Here is a 14327-nt window from a genome sequence, read left to right on the forward strand (position 1 = left end):
TGGCTGCCATCCGGCTGGGGAGGGCTGGGGCTGTGAGGGTACCTGGAAGGACCAATGACAGGGCCCTCCAGGATTAGTCCTCCAAACCCTAGAGAGTTGGCCATTGGGACAGGAAGGTGAACGCTGTTCTGGAAGACTGTCCTAGGGCTCCTGGGAGGTCAGCTTCCCTTTGGCCTGATCTCAAAAATGTTAAAAAAATTAGGTCCTTAGAACAGTGAGCATAGACTCAAACAGGAAATGTTCCTCACCCAGCAAGCAGGCAGAACCCCACACAAACCCAGGAACCTGCAATCCAGCTAAGGCCAGGGTCAGGTCTGGATCTGCTCTGGCGCCGCCAGCAGTTCTGACTTCGCTCAGGACCCCAACCGGAGCCAGCCTCCTCACTGGTAACCCTGGCCTGAGCTCTTCCCTTGGTCTCCCTGGCCCACGACCATCTGCGGCGGCACCTGCGGCCAGCTCTGCTTCAGGCTTCCCAGCTCATGGACCCCTGAACTACTCTTGGAGGCCCACCGCCGCCGCAATTGGCCCCCCTGGCCCACCAGCCTCTTCGTGAACATAACCTCCCCGGCTCACAGCCCCCTGAGCCTGAAAACCAGTTTTGTCCATTCTGCTCTAAATATCTCTTGACTCCATCTCCTCCTCCCCATTCTCACTATCATGACCAGAGTTCGGACCACCATTATCTCTTACTGCAATGATATCCTTCCAGTCTTGCCTCTGCACACAGCACTGTGACAGCACTATCTTTAAAACATACATCTCATGACATCATTTTCCTGCGACTTCAGGATACTTAGTCCTCAGGATACCTTTGCTTGAGGGCACTTATGCCCTCTAGTCACTAAGCCTTTGCATATGCTGTTCCTCTTGCCTAGGACACCCTCTTGTTCTTATTTCTATCTCCTGAATCCTTCTGGCCATCTTCTTTGAGCACACCCTCAGCCCAGTGGGCTAGTTACTCCTTCGGTGGATGCTTCCAGATCCTGGTCACATTTTAGCAATTAACACACTGCTTTGTAATTGCCTGTTCACTTGAATCCCTACCTCACTAGTCAGTCACGATTAACTTGTTCAATCTTTTATCCACTAAACAAATATGTACTAGCTGTTAACTCTGTGCCATAGTTAAATACTTACATACGAGATACAGAGCTGGACATTACCCTGGAGAACAGAAACCTCACCTTCTCTTCCGGGCTCCAGATTTGTCTTAGCAGGAGGCTCAACATGTTTATTGGACCAGCGACGGAATGCGCTTGCGTGAGCCCGTGTTGCCGCGCGTACTTCTGGGAATCGTAGTCCCCAGGTTCGGGCCGCTATAGCGCAGGCGTATTCAGATTGAGACCGTTTTACTATTGATGCGCATGTCCCGGGAGGCGGAGTGGTGAACTGCGCATGTCTAAGGGGTGGAGGTGCGGTCGAAAAGGCGGTGCACTGCGGAGGTGGGGGCATCGGTGACTCCCGGCCGTCGCGGACCTGCCTGCGAGAATGGCGGGTAGGGGGAAGCTAATCGCGGTGATCGGAGACGAGGACACGGTGACTGGCTTCCTGCTGGGTGGCATAGGGGAGCTTAACAAGAACCGCCAGCCTAATTTCTTGGTGGTGGAGAAAGATACAACCATCAATGAGATCGAAGACACTTTCCGGTACGGTAGCCCGCGAGGCCTGAATGGGACCCTTTGCCTTGGGTGGGAGTGCGGAGAGCGGTCGGGGGCTGCGCGGGGACCCGGCGGCCGGGCCTGCGCTGGGCTTCCGGACCCCGACGCCGAGGGTCGAGGAAGGTGGTCCGACAGCCCTTCCGGAGGAGGCCTCTGTGCTCCAAGTTCCCTTTTGGGGCTTGGGAGAACCCGGGCTATGTCAAGTCCTCATCTTCACATGACTGTGTCAGGAAAGAAGGGGAACAGAGCTCCTGACGGGCGCCGCCCCAGGGTCCCGTCTCAGCTCCGCCCACGTTCGCCCCCAGCCTTGCTAGCACTCGGCTCTTGCGGATTGGCATGTAAAGGAACCACGCACTCATCGGGAACACCTAGGCAGTGGGGTCGGGGTCGAGGTTTCTTGTGTTTTCACGTCCCTTAGAGGCTAACAACAATCCTGTAAGGTAGGGGTTATCGTTCTCCTTTACAAGTGGGAAAACTAAAGCTCAGGGAGGTTACGTACTAAAGTACCATTTGGAAGAGAAGGAGAGGGTTTGAACCCAGTCCCAACTCTCTTAAGCCAAATCCACACTTAAATTAAAATGGTGGGTGTGCACGGGCCCAAGACCGTGATCTTTTTTTGCTTGTACAGTTCCCTCACTCTTAGAATTTCCCATTGTCCTGAGTGCAGCAAGCAGATACCAGGACAGTGTCCTGCTTCCTGCTAAGATCTTGCATTTGAAGTTCTCATTTCTTGCCCTGGGACAAGAGTAATAGTTTCCTAGTGTGAATGCAGGCATGCCCCTTAAACCAGGAAGTGAGACTTGAATTGAGAATGCCAGCCCCCTGTGCTTTCTCACCCCTTCTCTAAGGCCCCTGTTGCCAAGTCTCAGCGACAAAACACGTTCACCTGTTTTTCCCTACACAGTCAGGCCTGAGATGCAGGCTCAAACTGGTTCCTGCTGCCTGGGGTATGAAAGGCCGTCAACTGGCCTGATCTCTAAGCATTCTGGCAAAGTGACCCAAGTTACCATGAGAGAAGGACAGATTTTACTCCAAGAACTTTCCATGCTTCTATCCAAAGGGACCCAGAGATCATCAGGTCTAACCAGCTGTAGTGCCTGGCACAGAGCAAGCACTCAGTAAAATTAGTTTTTAATATTTTAATTAACTAATGTATGGGTGATCACAAGGAAGGGAGATCCCAATCTAGGCTTTCTCTCTGGGGAAAGTATGATTTTCCTCCTTTTGTCTGTATTCTTGGCTCACACCAAACTTCCCCTCTGATCCATCCGCCAGCCTCATCAGCATAGACCTTAAGGCCTTTAGTGGTCTCATCAGCCTCCTTAAAAAAAATTGTTTTCCTTTGAAAAGTTAAAGTATTCGTGTGGTTTGCAAACATATTTAAAAGGTATACACATTGAAAAAGTCTTATTCCCATCCCACCCCGTCTTTTTCCACTTCATTACCTCCTTTCTCCACCCCTGTAAACACTTAATTGCTTATTTACCTTTTTCTGCTTTTTCTTCATGTACATACAGAGGGACAGACATGCATATTCTTACCCTCGTAGCATACAGAATATGCCAGCATGTGCCCTAATCTTCAGCACCAGTTCACGTGGAAGCCTTCCAAGCAGGGGAGGTAGAAGCCAACCCTGACAGCCAGGGCCCTTAGATTTTTTAATGAAGTTGATCCTGGTTAGAATGGAGAGAGTTTAGCTAGCAACCTTTGCCCTTGAACTCTGCGGTTTCTGGGTCAAGCCCATTCCCCTCTACAGCCGAGCGTCACCACCTCACAGTGGACTGCCTGGAATCCCTTCTCTCTCAACAGGCAGTTTCTAAACCGGGATGACATTGGCATTATCCTCATCAACCAGTACATCGCAGAGATGGTGCGGCATGCGCTCGACGCCCACCAGCGCTCCATTCCAGCTGTTCTGGAGATCCCGTCCAAGGAGCACCCCTATGATGCCGCCAAGGACTCCATCCTGCGCAGGGCCAGGGGCATGTTCACGGCCGAGGACCTGCGCTAGGGCTTTCCCCACAGCCAGGCAGCTTCTCCCCAGCTTGCCGTCAGCCCTTCTCTAAGTTGTGAGCCCCAGCCCCCTGCCCCTTCCCATTCCACTAAGAGGCTAAGTGAAGGGCTTCCAGGTTGCTGAGGCTCTGCCATTAAAGTCAAGCCTGGTTAGGGAACAGGAAGCCTTGAGTGTTTTCTCTCCACTACCTCTTCCCTGTGCTGTTACACAGTGTCATTATTGATGTTAAATTAAAAAAGTAATGTTCTTGTTTCTCTCCAAACTGAGGCTGGGTGCTACAAAGGATACGCATGGGATGAGGCCCTTGGGGGGATTAGATTGGCAGGGCTGGGAAGGGTTTGGCCAAAGATACAGGCATAGCAAAGTTGGACCAGGAAGACTGTGCCAGGAGGTCTTAACTCAAGGATGGATCTTTTGAATCAACAGTGACCTGCTCTGGTGGGGAGGAATGGGAGAAGGCTTTGTGCCCAGGCCCTTGGCTCCCCCACTTCAGTCTCTCTTGGGCTAGGAAAGGACCTAACCCCAACAGATGGAAGCAGAAACACAGGAAACCTAGAAGCCTGTGGTATCAGACCGAGCCTGGGTCCTCCAAGAGGCTTGGAGATCAAGGGTCTTAGCCGATGGGCTCTGGCCTGAGGTTGCCTCGGGAGTGAGGCGTGTGAGGTCTGCTCCAGGCAGGGCAAGTAGAACCCTGGCCCTGTGTGAGGTGAGGCCTGGTTGCCGGGTGACTGCCTGTGGCGGCCCCTGCTGTCAGAATGACTGTGCTTGCTATTGCTCACCCCTCGGGGACAGACAGCCAGGTACTGCTCCTTCCCCTGCTACCATGTCACGGCAGCTCAACATGGATACGCTGCGGCAGAACTTTTGGAAGGAGGAGTATCTGCGGGAGAAGATGTTGCGCTGTGAATGGCACCGCAAGTTTGGGACGATGGTGAAGGCCAAGCAGAAGGCTAAGGCTGCAGCGCGCCTGCCCCTCAAACTGCCCACCCTGCACCCCAAAGCCCCACTTCCACCTCCACCAACCCCCAAAGCTGTGCCAACCAAGGCCCCCAGCCCTGCGCTGGAGACCCCTACTATTCAGTCAGAAATGTACCCGGTCCCGCCCGCCACCCGGGCTCTGCTGTATGAAGGCATCTCCCACGACTTCCAGGGGCGCTATCGCTACCTCAACACCCGAAAACTGGACATGCCAGAGATGCGCTACATCTTCCCCATCACCACCAGCTTCACGTACGGCTGGCAGCTGGGTGAGCCCCAACCTCTCCACAATCATCCCCCTCATGCACACAGAGCCCCTGCCCTGAGAGGCAGGCCATGCTCTCAGCACTAGGCACGCAAGACGTGGTTGGGGGTGTCCAGGCCGTGAACATAAGACAAAGGACCCATTTGAGAAGGACCAGTTCCATGATGAGACTAGGGAGTGATGGGGGAGATGGCAAGGGATGGGTGAGGCTTTAAACTGGATTGTCCAGGCAGGCCTCTCTGGGGACCTAACAGAAGTTAAGTGACACAAAGGAGGAAGTTGGATTTTATCCAAGTGGGAGATGAAGCCACAGAGTGTTTTAAGCCCGTGAATGGTAATGGTAGGGGTACTAACTATTCTGTAAGTAACGGCCTTTCCTGTGAAAGAGTCAACTCTAGCAGCTGAGGTCTGCATCTGTTGGGTCACCCTGGCAGGAGAGGACAATGGCTTGGGCGAGGGTGATTAGCAGTAGAGCCGAGGGACATTCAGGCTATGTTTTGGAGGAGGAGTCATGAAGCCTGCTGATGGACTGAATGACAGAAGGGGAAAGGAGGCTGTGGCAAAGCCCGGATGTTGGGCCCAAGCGCCTGGACAAGGAAGATGGGGAGGAGCAGGGCTGGAGGGTGTGTGAAGACAGGTGGGCCCTGGCCGTGCTGGAGGGGCCAACGAGGCGGCTGTGTATGGAGGTCCCCTCTCTGGAGGGAGGTCAGAGCTGAAGATGCAAGTTTGGGGGTCATCAGGATGTAGGTGCTATTTAAAGCCTGAGGTTGGGTCGGCTCACCCGGGGAACTCCAGGAGCTGGAATGTGACACGAGAGACGGGGGGCACAGAGAGGGGTAGGGAGATGATGTTGGTGGGAAGGCTGTCCATCTGGACCGAGTCTGCTTTCTCTGTGAGGCTGAGAGTCAAGGTTGTCCACCTGGAGGAGAGGGGGGAGGCAGTGGTGTAGCTGGAGATGCAGAGTTAAGTGGCACAGGAAAGGGAACATGCCCGCAAGTGTGGCAGGACTGCTGGGTGAGGCCGTGTCCTTTGCTCTCTGTGCTCCTGAGTTGCAAGTGAGGCAGCTCAGTCATGGGTCGCTGTCCGTGTGTGTCGTCGTCGCCCCCCGCCCACCCGCGTGCTTGAGTGCCTGGGCGAAAAAGGTGGATGGTTGGGGATAAACACGGCTGATGTTTTGCCTAAAAATTTCCCCCACTTTCCTTAGGGTCCTAAAGGGAAGGGGAAAAGAGGAATTTTCCCACAAAAGAAGGAAGCATGTCCCAAGAGAGCAGGAGTTAGAAGGAAACCCTCTCTCCCAGAGCCGTCTAGCTTTGTCTGTCCCCATGACCAGCAATGCTGGGTGTCCTGCCACCGGCTCTGTGGAGGAGCCTGAGGTGGGAGAAATGATGGCACGTGACAGACTGGCCAGTTCGGCCGTCCCTGTTGGTCTGGACCCCCAGCTGGTTCCCTGTTTGCCCACAGCCAGTGTTCCTCAAAAGTACCTTTTATTCCTTCACACTTCCAAAGTGGATACAATACAGGCAGATTCCTAGGGCTTCATAGGCAGGGCTCCCAAGCTCCGCAAGTTCCCTTTCCCAGGCCCCATTCCTGGCCTCTGACATCTTTTCGCAGGCCCCCCAGTGAAGCAAGAACTGGTCTCCTGTAAGATGTGCCGCATTGAATCGTTCTTCCGAAAGAATGGGGCCTTCTCGCTGCTTGACCCTCAGGACCTGGCTCTCTGACGGCGGCCAGGCAGTGGACTGAGCGAGGGAAGAAGAAATAACATGCCTCCTGGTGGGGCCAAAGCTGCTGTGTGTGTCTGTGTGTCTGGCCTCCCAGGCCCTGAGGCAAAGTTCTGGGCCTTTCTTGGAACCACCTCTATTCTGCCTTTGCTGGCCTGCAGTTTGCTGGCTTGCTTTTTCCTTAATCCCCTTCTTTTTCATCAACCGTTTGAGGATTCAGCAACGACTCAAGGGGGCTGTGAAGGGTGGGCGCTCCTCTCTAGGCAAGGGCTCCTCAGCGCCAGGAGGCCACAGTAGCTGCTGGAAGCTCTGGGTGTTCCTGGGTGAGAGTGGCCCGTCATCCCAGAGGCCTGAAAAAGGGAACAACCCTCCCTCCCCCATCAGCGTCCCTGGCCTCCCCCTCACCTGGCCCCTATGGCCCGCAGCCGCCAGGTCCTCTCCTGGAGCCCTCGCTGCAGCTGCTCCTGCAGGGCCCGTCGCTGCCCGACCGCGTCCTCCTGCGGTGGGCCGAGCGCTGAGTCCCCGGGCGCCCGCCCCGCGGGCCGGAGGGAGCCAGCAGGAGGCAGCACCCAGCAGATGCGCCCCTCCTGCCGTTGGTCTGTGTCGGTGCCGGCGCACGACAGAAGGGACCCGGGAGGCGCCCCCACCCACCCCTGCCCTGGCAGGATCGCGGGGGCCCCGCCGTCTTCTCCCGGGAGTCTTGCCTGTGGCGGGAGCTGGGCCGGGCTGGGCGGGGGCCCCAGAGGGTGCACCCGGCAGTGGCGGTTCCAGGCGAGCCGCAGGCGTTCCAAGACCTGCGGGAGGCGGCTGTCAGCGGCCACGTGGGTCCGCCCCACGTGTTCCTCATGCCTCTCGTGCCCCAGGCTGGCCCGGCGGGGCCCGGGGACGCACCCAGAGCCTCTGCTGCTCGCGGGCCTGTCGCCCCCGGCGCCTGGCCGCGCGGTGCAGCTCCAGCAGCCGCTGCAGGGCAGTCTCCTTCTGCGCCGCGCTCACGGCCACCGACACCTTCTCCCGGTCCGGGAGCCTGGGCCACGCGGCCTTCGAGGCACCGGGGGCCTCCGCGCCACCCCTCAGCTCCCCGACAGTGCCCAGGAGCCTAGTGGAACCGCCGGGCACCTGCTCCTCCGTGCCCGGGCTTCCTTCCAGGCCCCGAAGCCCGTGTGGGTCGTGCACCGGCCCTGGGCGCCCTGGGAGAGCCAGGGGGTGCCCCTGCGGGCCCAAGTCCCCGATGCCTGGGGCCGCTAGCGCCTCGGCCTCTGGGCCTGGGAGCCTGGGCGGTGGAAGGGGAGGCCGCGCCCCGTCCTGGGCGGCCCTGGGGTCTCCTGTGGCCGGCTTTGGGCCATCAGTTTGGCCCTGCATCAGCTGGGTTGTCCTTTTCCTGGAGCCAGGGCTCTCCCTTCCCCCAGGCTGAGGCTTCTGTTCTCCCGGGGACTTGCAGAAATCCCTAGAAATTCCCGGGGAACCGCCTTCCTCTGGGGGCTGTGTGGGCGCCTCTCCCGCAGCCACCCCCCAGGCTTGTGAGACTCGGCCTGGGGAAGCCCAAAAGCTCTTCACTTCCAGACCCTGAGTCTCCTTCTGCGGCTCCTGCAGGACCTCTTTTCTCTGGCACTCAGGGCTGTTGTGTCTTTGACCTTGAAGACATTCTCTCCTCTCACTCTGGGGAGCCTTCCCCCCGGGATACACGGAGGCTTCCTCCCTCAGAGCCTGAGTAGCCTCCCCACTCTGACCCTGGTGTATCTTCTCTCCTGGACTCAGAACTTCCTTGCTCTCCCCCCTGGGGGCCTCCCCTCTCTGACCCCCGGGGCGCTCTTCTTTCTGCTCTAGAGGCTCCTGCTCTCTCTGCCTCTGAGGAATCTCAATCCTCAGCAGTTTCTGAAGTTCTGCCCTCTCCTGGCCCAGGCTCCTGTCCAGCCCCTCAGGGGGATCTTGGGGTTCTGACAGGCCCTGGGAGGGCAGGCCTGAGGGTCTTAGAGACACGAGCTTCCTCCCCCATAGGCTTGTGGATGGCCTTTGGGCTGTAGGTCGGGCTTGTCTTCTCTCTCCTCTCTGGGCCAGGTCCTGGGAAGGAAGAGCATTTGGGCCCAGGCTTGTGAGGGAATCCCCACGCCAGGGCCACTTTCCCCAAGCGACCCTGGAGACTTCAGAGGCTGTCCCAGTGGACCTCATTTCCATTACAGCCCTTGCCTGATTCCTGAACTCGTTAAGCCTACTGTATGTAGTGTAAACGGTGCTTCAGGGAGGGCCCCTTCTTCTACCAGCTTACAGGAGGTGGCATCACTTCCCCCCAGTAGCCTCCTCTAAGGCAGACCCCACCCCTGCTATCCCCAATCTGAGAGGGCCTTTGCCCAGAACATTTTGACTCTTACCTTGAACTTAGAGCTTCCTGGGTCCCCAAAGCTACTGCTGGTGGTGGGGTTCGGCTCTTGTAAGCCACCTGAGGGAGAAAGACCAATGTCAGGAACCCTCTGGTCATGTCCCAGCCCCTCACACACATTCCACCTGAACTGAACGAGGGAGTCCCCAGCACATAAGGGGAAGGGGACGCCCTGACGACTGATGTTTGAACTTCAGCGCTGTCGCAGCTCATTGGTCCACCTTTCTTTAAACTCCCTGCCATGTGCCAGCTGGTTGGACTGGCCTGCCAACAGCCCACCACACCTTCCTCATCCTTCCAGCCAAGGCAGAGCACCTCAGAGGAACGTGAGCAGAACCAGTGCACCCTTGTCCTCAAAACCTCCACGGGATGCCGGGGGGTGGGCGTGGGGTGGGGGAAGGGTCTGTTAGCCAGGCTTGTCAGTGCCTTATAAAGGCACCCCACTTCCTCCTGGTGGGCCATCTAGGCCCATCGAGAAACCCACTGTATGCACCTTACTTTGCTGTTATTAAGAAAAATCCTCTTGGGGCGCCTGGGTGGCTCAGTGGGTTAAAGCCGCTGCCTTTGGCTCAGGTCATGATCCCGAGGTCCTGGGATCAAGCCCCGCATCGGGTCCTGGGATCGAGCCCCGCATCGGGCTCGCTGCTCAGCAGGGAGCCTGCTTCTTCCTCTCTCTCTGCCTGCCTCTCTGCCTACTTGTGATCTCTGCCTGTCAAATAAATAAAATCTTAAAAAAAAAAAAAAAAAAGAAAAATCCTCTTTAGGTCTTTCTTGGTTGCTGACAGTAAAATCAAAAGAAACTCAAGAAATGAAATTTTAGGCTGAAGCCTGCCCTAAAAACTGCAAGTTTCATAATTAACAAAAGAACTCTAAAAATAAAGATAGGAAACATCTCTGCTCCCGTGCAGCTGTGAAGGAAGGAGAGTCATTCTGCATCCCTAAAACTGTTAAAAGAACTTGATTTCTTAAGATCCTAAATGGAGAACGTTCACAAGAATATTTCATCTATGTAATGTGGATGTGTGAATATTCACAACAGTAACCAAATGGGTATGTTCTTTGTGAAAATGTCTTTCAAACAAAGGAGTCTGATAAGACTCCCAAGCCTTTAGAAATGATTGCCGCGAACAGTGAGCATAACCCCCAACCCCTGTCCCCTCACAATTCTAATCTGTTGTCTTACTCGATAACTTATTTCTCTGGTTATAAAGTTGTAACTGATACATCTGTATTCCCAAGAGATCTTTGCCTTGGAAAAATCTGTCGATCAGAAAAACAAGCGTTGGCTCTTTGCTTTTTCTCTCACGTGCATGATGCGACAATGAGAGGCTTATGGCTCAACTAGGTTTATTTAACCAAAAATTTCAGAGTCTGTTTCATTCAAATTAATAGGCCCAGGGTTCACAGCATCTATCCCATGGGATTCTAATTGCCTGTTTATGGTTATACCCTCACCAAGCTGTGAGCCCCGCAATGACAGGGACCAAATAATAAGGCCAATGAGGCCAACATGATCTGTATGTTCCCAGTGCCCAGCGGGGAGGGGGAAGGGGTGGCAAACAGGTGACATGTGCTGCTGTGCCATTCCCTCCTCCCTGGGCCACTGCACACAGTCGTTGCCAGCACTCCCTCCCCGGAGCCCCAGTTTAGCTTCAGAATCCTGGACCCAGTGCCTGAGACAGCTGGTACTGAACAGGTAGAACTGGGACATAAAACCTACTTCTTGTCCCCGGGTGCTCCTTGGCACCCAATAAGAAGTATGAGATGAAGAATGACTGAGAAGGGGACTGGAATTGGGGCACTTGGGATGAGGACTTCCCACCTCCTCCCCATCTTGCCTGGCTACCAGCCAGGAAGTCAGCGTACCCGGTGTAGGCTCTGCAGGCATGGGAGGTCTCTCCCACCGGGGGTCTCTGTCCCTCCTAGCTTCGCCCAGATCCAGGGCCCATGATGGGTCTACTGCCTGCCCCCTGCAGGGGTCAGAGGCTGCCTCAGAATCACCCTTGTAGCCCATTGGCTCCGGAAACGGGAGGCAGCCTCTCTGTCTCCCCACCCCAATGCCTGAGCCCAGTCCAGGGTGGTCTCTCCCAGCTCTGTCCCCACCCCTGGGTCCCAGGAGCTGGAACTCAGGGGTCACCCTTTCCAGGGGCTGTGGGGTAACCCTATGGGTACAACTGAGTGAGAACCCCAAGAGGAATGTTGGGCATAAGGAAGAAGTGCTAGGCAGGACCGTGGAAAGAGAGAGGGAAAAGGGTCCAGTGTTTGGCCTTTCTGTGTGGCAATACAAACTGGACAGAGTTTTCTGGGAGAAAGACTCACCCGTCTGGAAGCTGGTGGGTCTGGCTCAGAGAGTCCCCAGCCTGAGGCAGTGGGCACAGCCTGGAACTCTGGAAAGTTGGAGGGTGCCCCAGTCCACAGGGGCTCATCCCCTGTGTGGTGGGCAGCCTTGAAGATGGCCCACAATCAGCCCTCCTCCTGGTGTCCGTGCCCATGTATGACCCTGCTCTCTTCCCCTCCTCGTGAGGAAACAGGTCACTCCCACCCATGCGAGCCTTCAGAAGAGATCTCTGTTCTGGCCAACGATGCTGGCTGGGCCCTCCCTTAGCGGTTGCCCACTAACACCCCCACTCACTACAGCTGAGGATGCCTCAGCTCTCAGAGGGGGCTGCCAACCTGCCCCAAGAGCCTCTGACCATTGGTGACTGAGACCCCGGGCCTCTGGGCCTCTGCCCTCAGGAGCCAAGCCAGGCTTGCTTTCCTCCCACTCTGCAGCCATGTCTAAAGCCTTCGAGATGTCATCACACCACTGATTTGATCAAGATGGTCATTAATTGTGCAACGTTAACATCAGGCTGTATGTAATGAGCAGGTCCTGGGCACTAGGCAACATGCAAAACCTTCATGTAGATGAGTTCACTGGGGCTCCCTCCAGGTAAGATCGATTACCTTCCCCATTTCGTAGCTGAGGGAACAGAGGCTTACATTCCCCAGGGAGCATCGGTACAGAGACAGAACCCAGGCCCATCTGTGTCCGAAGCCCCTACTTCTCCCACCTCCTTCATGACCACCATCACCCTAATGTCACACTGACCCCCCTTGCCTCCAGCCAGGCCCCTGCTCACCCTGCTGGCCCACCGCTCAGGGTCCCCGCCTGTCCCACCGTGGGGCTTGCTGCGCTGGCTCCATACACACTGGGCCTGGTCCCTCAGACCACAGAACTGGGCCCAGGGGGGCCAGAAGAGGCTCAGCCCTGCCCCAGTCAGCAGCTCCAAGTCCCACAGGAGCTGCAAAAAGATGGGGCGCCAGGGTAGGAAGGGGTGCCCACTCTGCCCTCTGCCACACCCCTTGGCCAGCCCTCTACCTGCTCCTGGGCCCTCCGACTCCACTCCATCTCCAGCAACACAGTGGGCAGCTCCAGTCCTGAGTGACAGGCCCGACTCTCTCGCACCTGCGGGGGACGAGATGGAGTCAGGCCTCCGCCTTGCCCTTCAGAGGCCATGCCCCACTTCCCTCACCTGCTGCAGGGCAGCCTGGAGCTGGCCCAGGGCCGCAGGACGTCCAAAGAGGTGCTGGTACAGGGCTAAGGCCTGCCTGTGGCTGCAAGGGAGCCATGGGCCCCCAGGTGCGGCTGTCTGCTCCATGGGGAGGGGGCGCCAGAGCAGATGTCCCCTCCCTTCCTCCCTCTCCTCTGCTGCGGGAGCTGGGAGAGGGGAGGACCAGGGAAAGAGGAGGAGACAAAGGCTCCCAAGCTCAGTAATGCAGGGGACCTGACATGTGAGCCGGGACCTGGACCCCAGCCAAGTCTCAGGGAGCCTCGGCCTGCCTTTGACCTGGAGTTCTTGGCTGTAAGGGGCAGCAGGGCGGGGCAAGGCCTGTGCTGAGAGCATGTGTTGTATGTGTACATATGACGCTGGCAATGGTGCTCCATCCACGTAACCCGCCCCACGCGGGCCACGGCCACAGCCACTGACTGCGTACTTACTGTGCAAAGTGGGTCCCAGCCTCCCCATCCCGGTCTACGGAATCCATGCCGTCCCACAGAGGCGAGGTGCCCTAGCTAATGTGGGGTGTTGTCTTCCTCCTCAGGAGGCAGGTGGACCTGATGATGAATGGGCTTGGGGGGAAACGTGGTCTGGGGAGGGGGCAGGAGCCACCACAGGCAGGACAAGGGCGAGCACTTCCCAGGTGCCTGCTCCATGGTATCCAAGTGCAAGGTGCTGGCCCCAGGTCACTCTACTGACTCATCCGACACACGAGATGCAGCAGGTTGAGGGCATGGTTTGTGTAGTTATGACAAGGGCAGGGACAAGGACACGAGCTGGTCTGCATTGCCACGTCCCCTGCTGTCCTGAGCAGCCCTGCATACCCGCTGCTTTGCAGGCGCTCAGCGAGAGTCCAGGGCTGCCTCTGCTCCCTGGGCCTTGGCACACGTGGGCTGAGCTGGCCAGACGGCTAGTCTCGGGTCAGTCCAGCTCTCCCTCCACTGCTGCTGAAAGGTTAGGGAGCTAGCAGTAGAATGGGGTACCCCCTTATCTTTTACCCAAGGCCCCAATGTCACCACAACAGAGTCCTTTTTGCAGAGACTTTTCAAAGAGATAGACTTATTTTTCTATTCCCAAACCAATGTTCTTTCCCCTACAAGGATGTCTGCTCCTCATACCACCATCCAGGGTGGGTGTGGCTGTGAATGCACACAGGGGCCCACGCGTGTGCTGCATGTGTTTACCTGAGTTTCTGAGGAGTGTGCATATGCACGTGGGTGCATACGTGTGTTCATATGTGTGCTATGTGCATGTGTGTATTATGTGCATATTATGTGTGTATTATGTGCATGTGTGTGCGTGTGTCCATATTTCCTCATGGTCTGTTGTGTTTCCTGTCCCCCATCCCAGGCAAGGAGTCCCTGTCACCAGCTCCTAGAGAGGCCCTGGATGCCCCTAGCCTCCCCAAAGTAGAGAGGAGTGGGAACACCACGTGAGGACTGAGCCCCTTTTCTATGCTCCTCAGCGCCCCCACAGGATTCTACATAAACCACCGAGGGACCAACATGGGGACCATGGTCCATGCTTGAGACATGGTGTGAGCACAGAGCTGAGACGGAGATACCTAGGTCCTCCTGCTGTCCCGTGCAGGTTTTCCCAGACAACCCCAGGGTATGGCAGGCACTGGCAGCCCAGGCAGCTGCGAGAAGTGAGCAAGATCCAGGGCTCAGTTCCCACAGCTGCCACCTCTCAGATTCGGGGGACACAGACCACTGGACCCCATGTTCCAAGCAGCCCACGCCACCATCTAACACCAGGAGAAGACACACACACAC

The 14327-nt window shown here is 56.6% G+C and overlaps 3 protein-coding genes and 1 long non-coding RNA gene across 4 annotated transcripts; 2 read left to right on the top strand and 2 right to left on the bottom strand.

The window, feature by feature from the left end:
* Positions 1 to 1377: 1377 nt before the first annotated feature.
* Positions 1378 to 3934, top strand: ATP6V1F (ATPase H+ transporting V1 subunit F). Its single transcript, XM_044246531.1, has 2 exons — positions 1378 to 1646; positions 3468 to 3934. The coding sequence occupies exons 1-2, from the start codon at positions 1489 to 1491 to the stop codon at positions 3667 to 3669; spliced, it is 360 nt and encodes a 119-aa protein (XP_044102466.1). The 5' UTR covers positions 1378 to 1488; the 3' UTR covers positions 3670 to 3934.
* Positions 3935 to 4109: 175 nt separating this feature from the next.
* ATP6V1FNB (ATP6V1F neighbor) lies at positions 4110 to 6704 on the top strand. Its single transcript, XM_044246533.1, has 2 exons — positions 4110 to 4919; positions 6527 to 6704. Exons 1-2 carry the CDS (start codon positions 4496 to 4498, stop codon positions 6634 to 6636), a joined length of 534 nt encoding a protein of 177 aa, XP_044102468.1. The 5' UTR covers positions 4110 to 4495; the 3' UTR covers positions 6637 to 6704.
* On the bottom strand, positions 6383 to 7121 carry LOC122905052. The gene is made up of 2 exons (XR_006384309.1): positions 7042 to 7121; positions 6383 to 6955 (listed from the first exon to the last, which is right to left on the bottom strand). It is a non-coding gene; the product is annotated as an uncharacterized LOC122905052 (long non-coding RNA).
* A 358-nt stretch (positions 7122 to 7479) lies between these two features.
* Positions 7480 to 12682, bottom strand: LOC122905444 (basic salivary proline-rich protein 2-like). Its single transcript, XM_044247027.1, has 7 exons — positions 12526 to 12682; positions 12372 to 12458; positions 12133 to 12294; positions 11330 to 11397; positions 10877 to 10980; positions 9003 to 9070; positions 7480 to 8694 (listed from the first exon to the last, which is right to left on the bottom strand). The coding sequence occupies exons 1-7, from the start codon at positions 12649 to 12651 to the stop codon at positions 7480 to 7482; spliced, it is 1830 nt and encodes a 609-aa protein (XP_044102962.1). The 5' UTR covers positions 12652 to 12682.
* Between the last annotated feature and the right edge of the window lie 1645 nt (positions 12683 to 14327).

Source organism: Neovison vison, chromosome 4, assembly GCF_020171115.1.
Source record: "Neovison vison isolate M4711 chromosome 4, ASM_NN_V1, whole genome shotgun sequence".
Lineage (NCBI taxonomy): Eukaryota > Metazoa > Chordata > Mammalia > Carnivora > Mustelidae > Neogale > Neogale vison.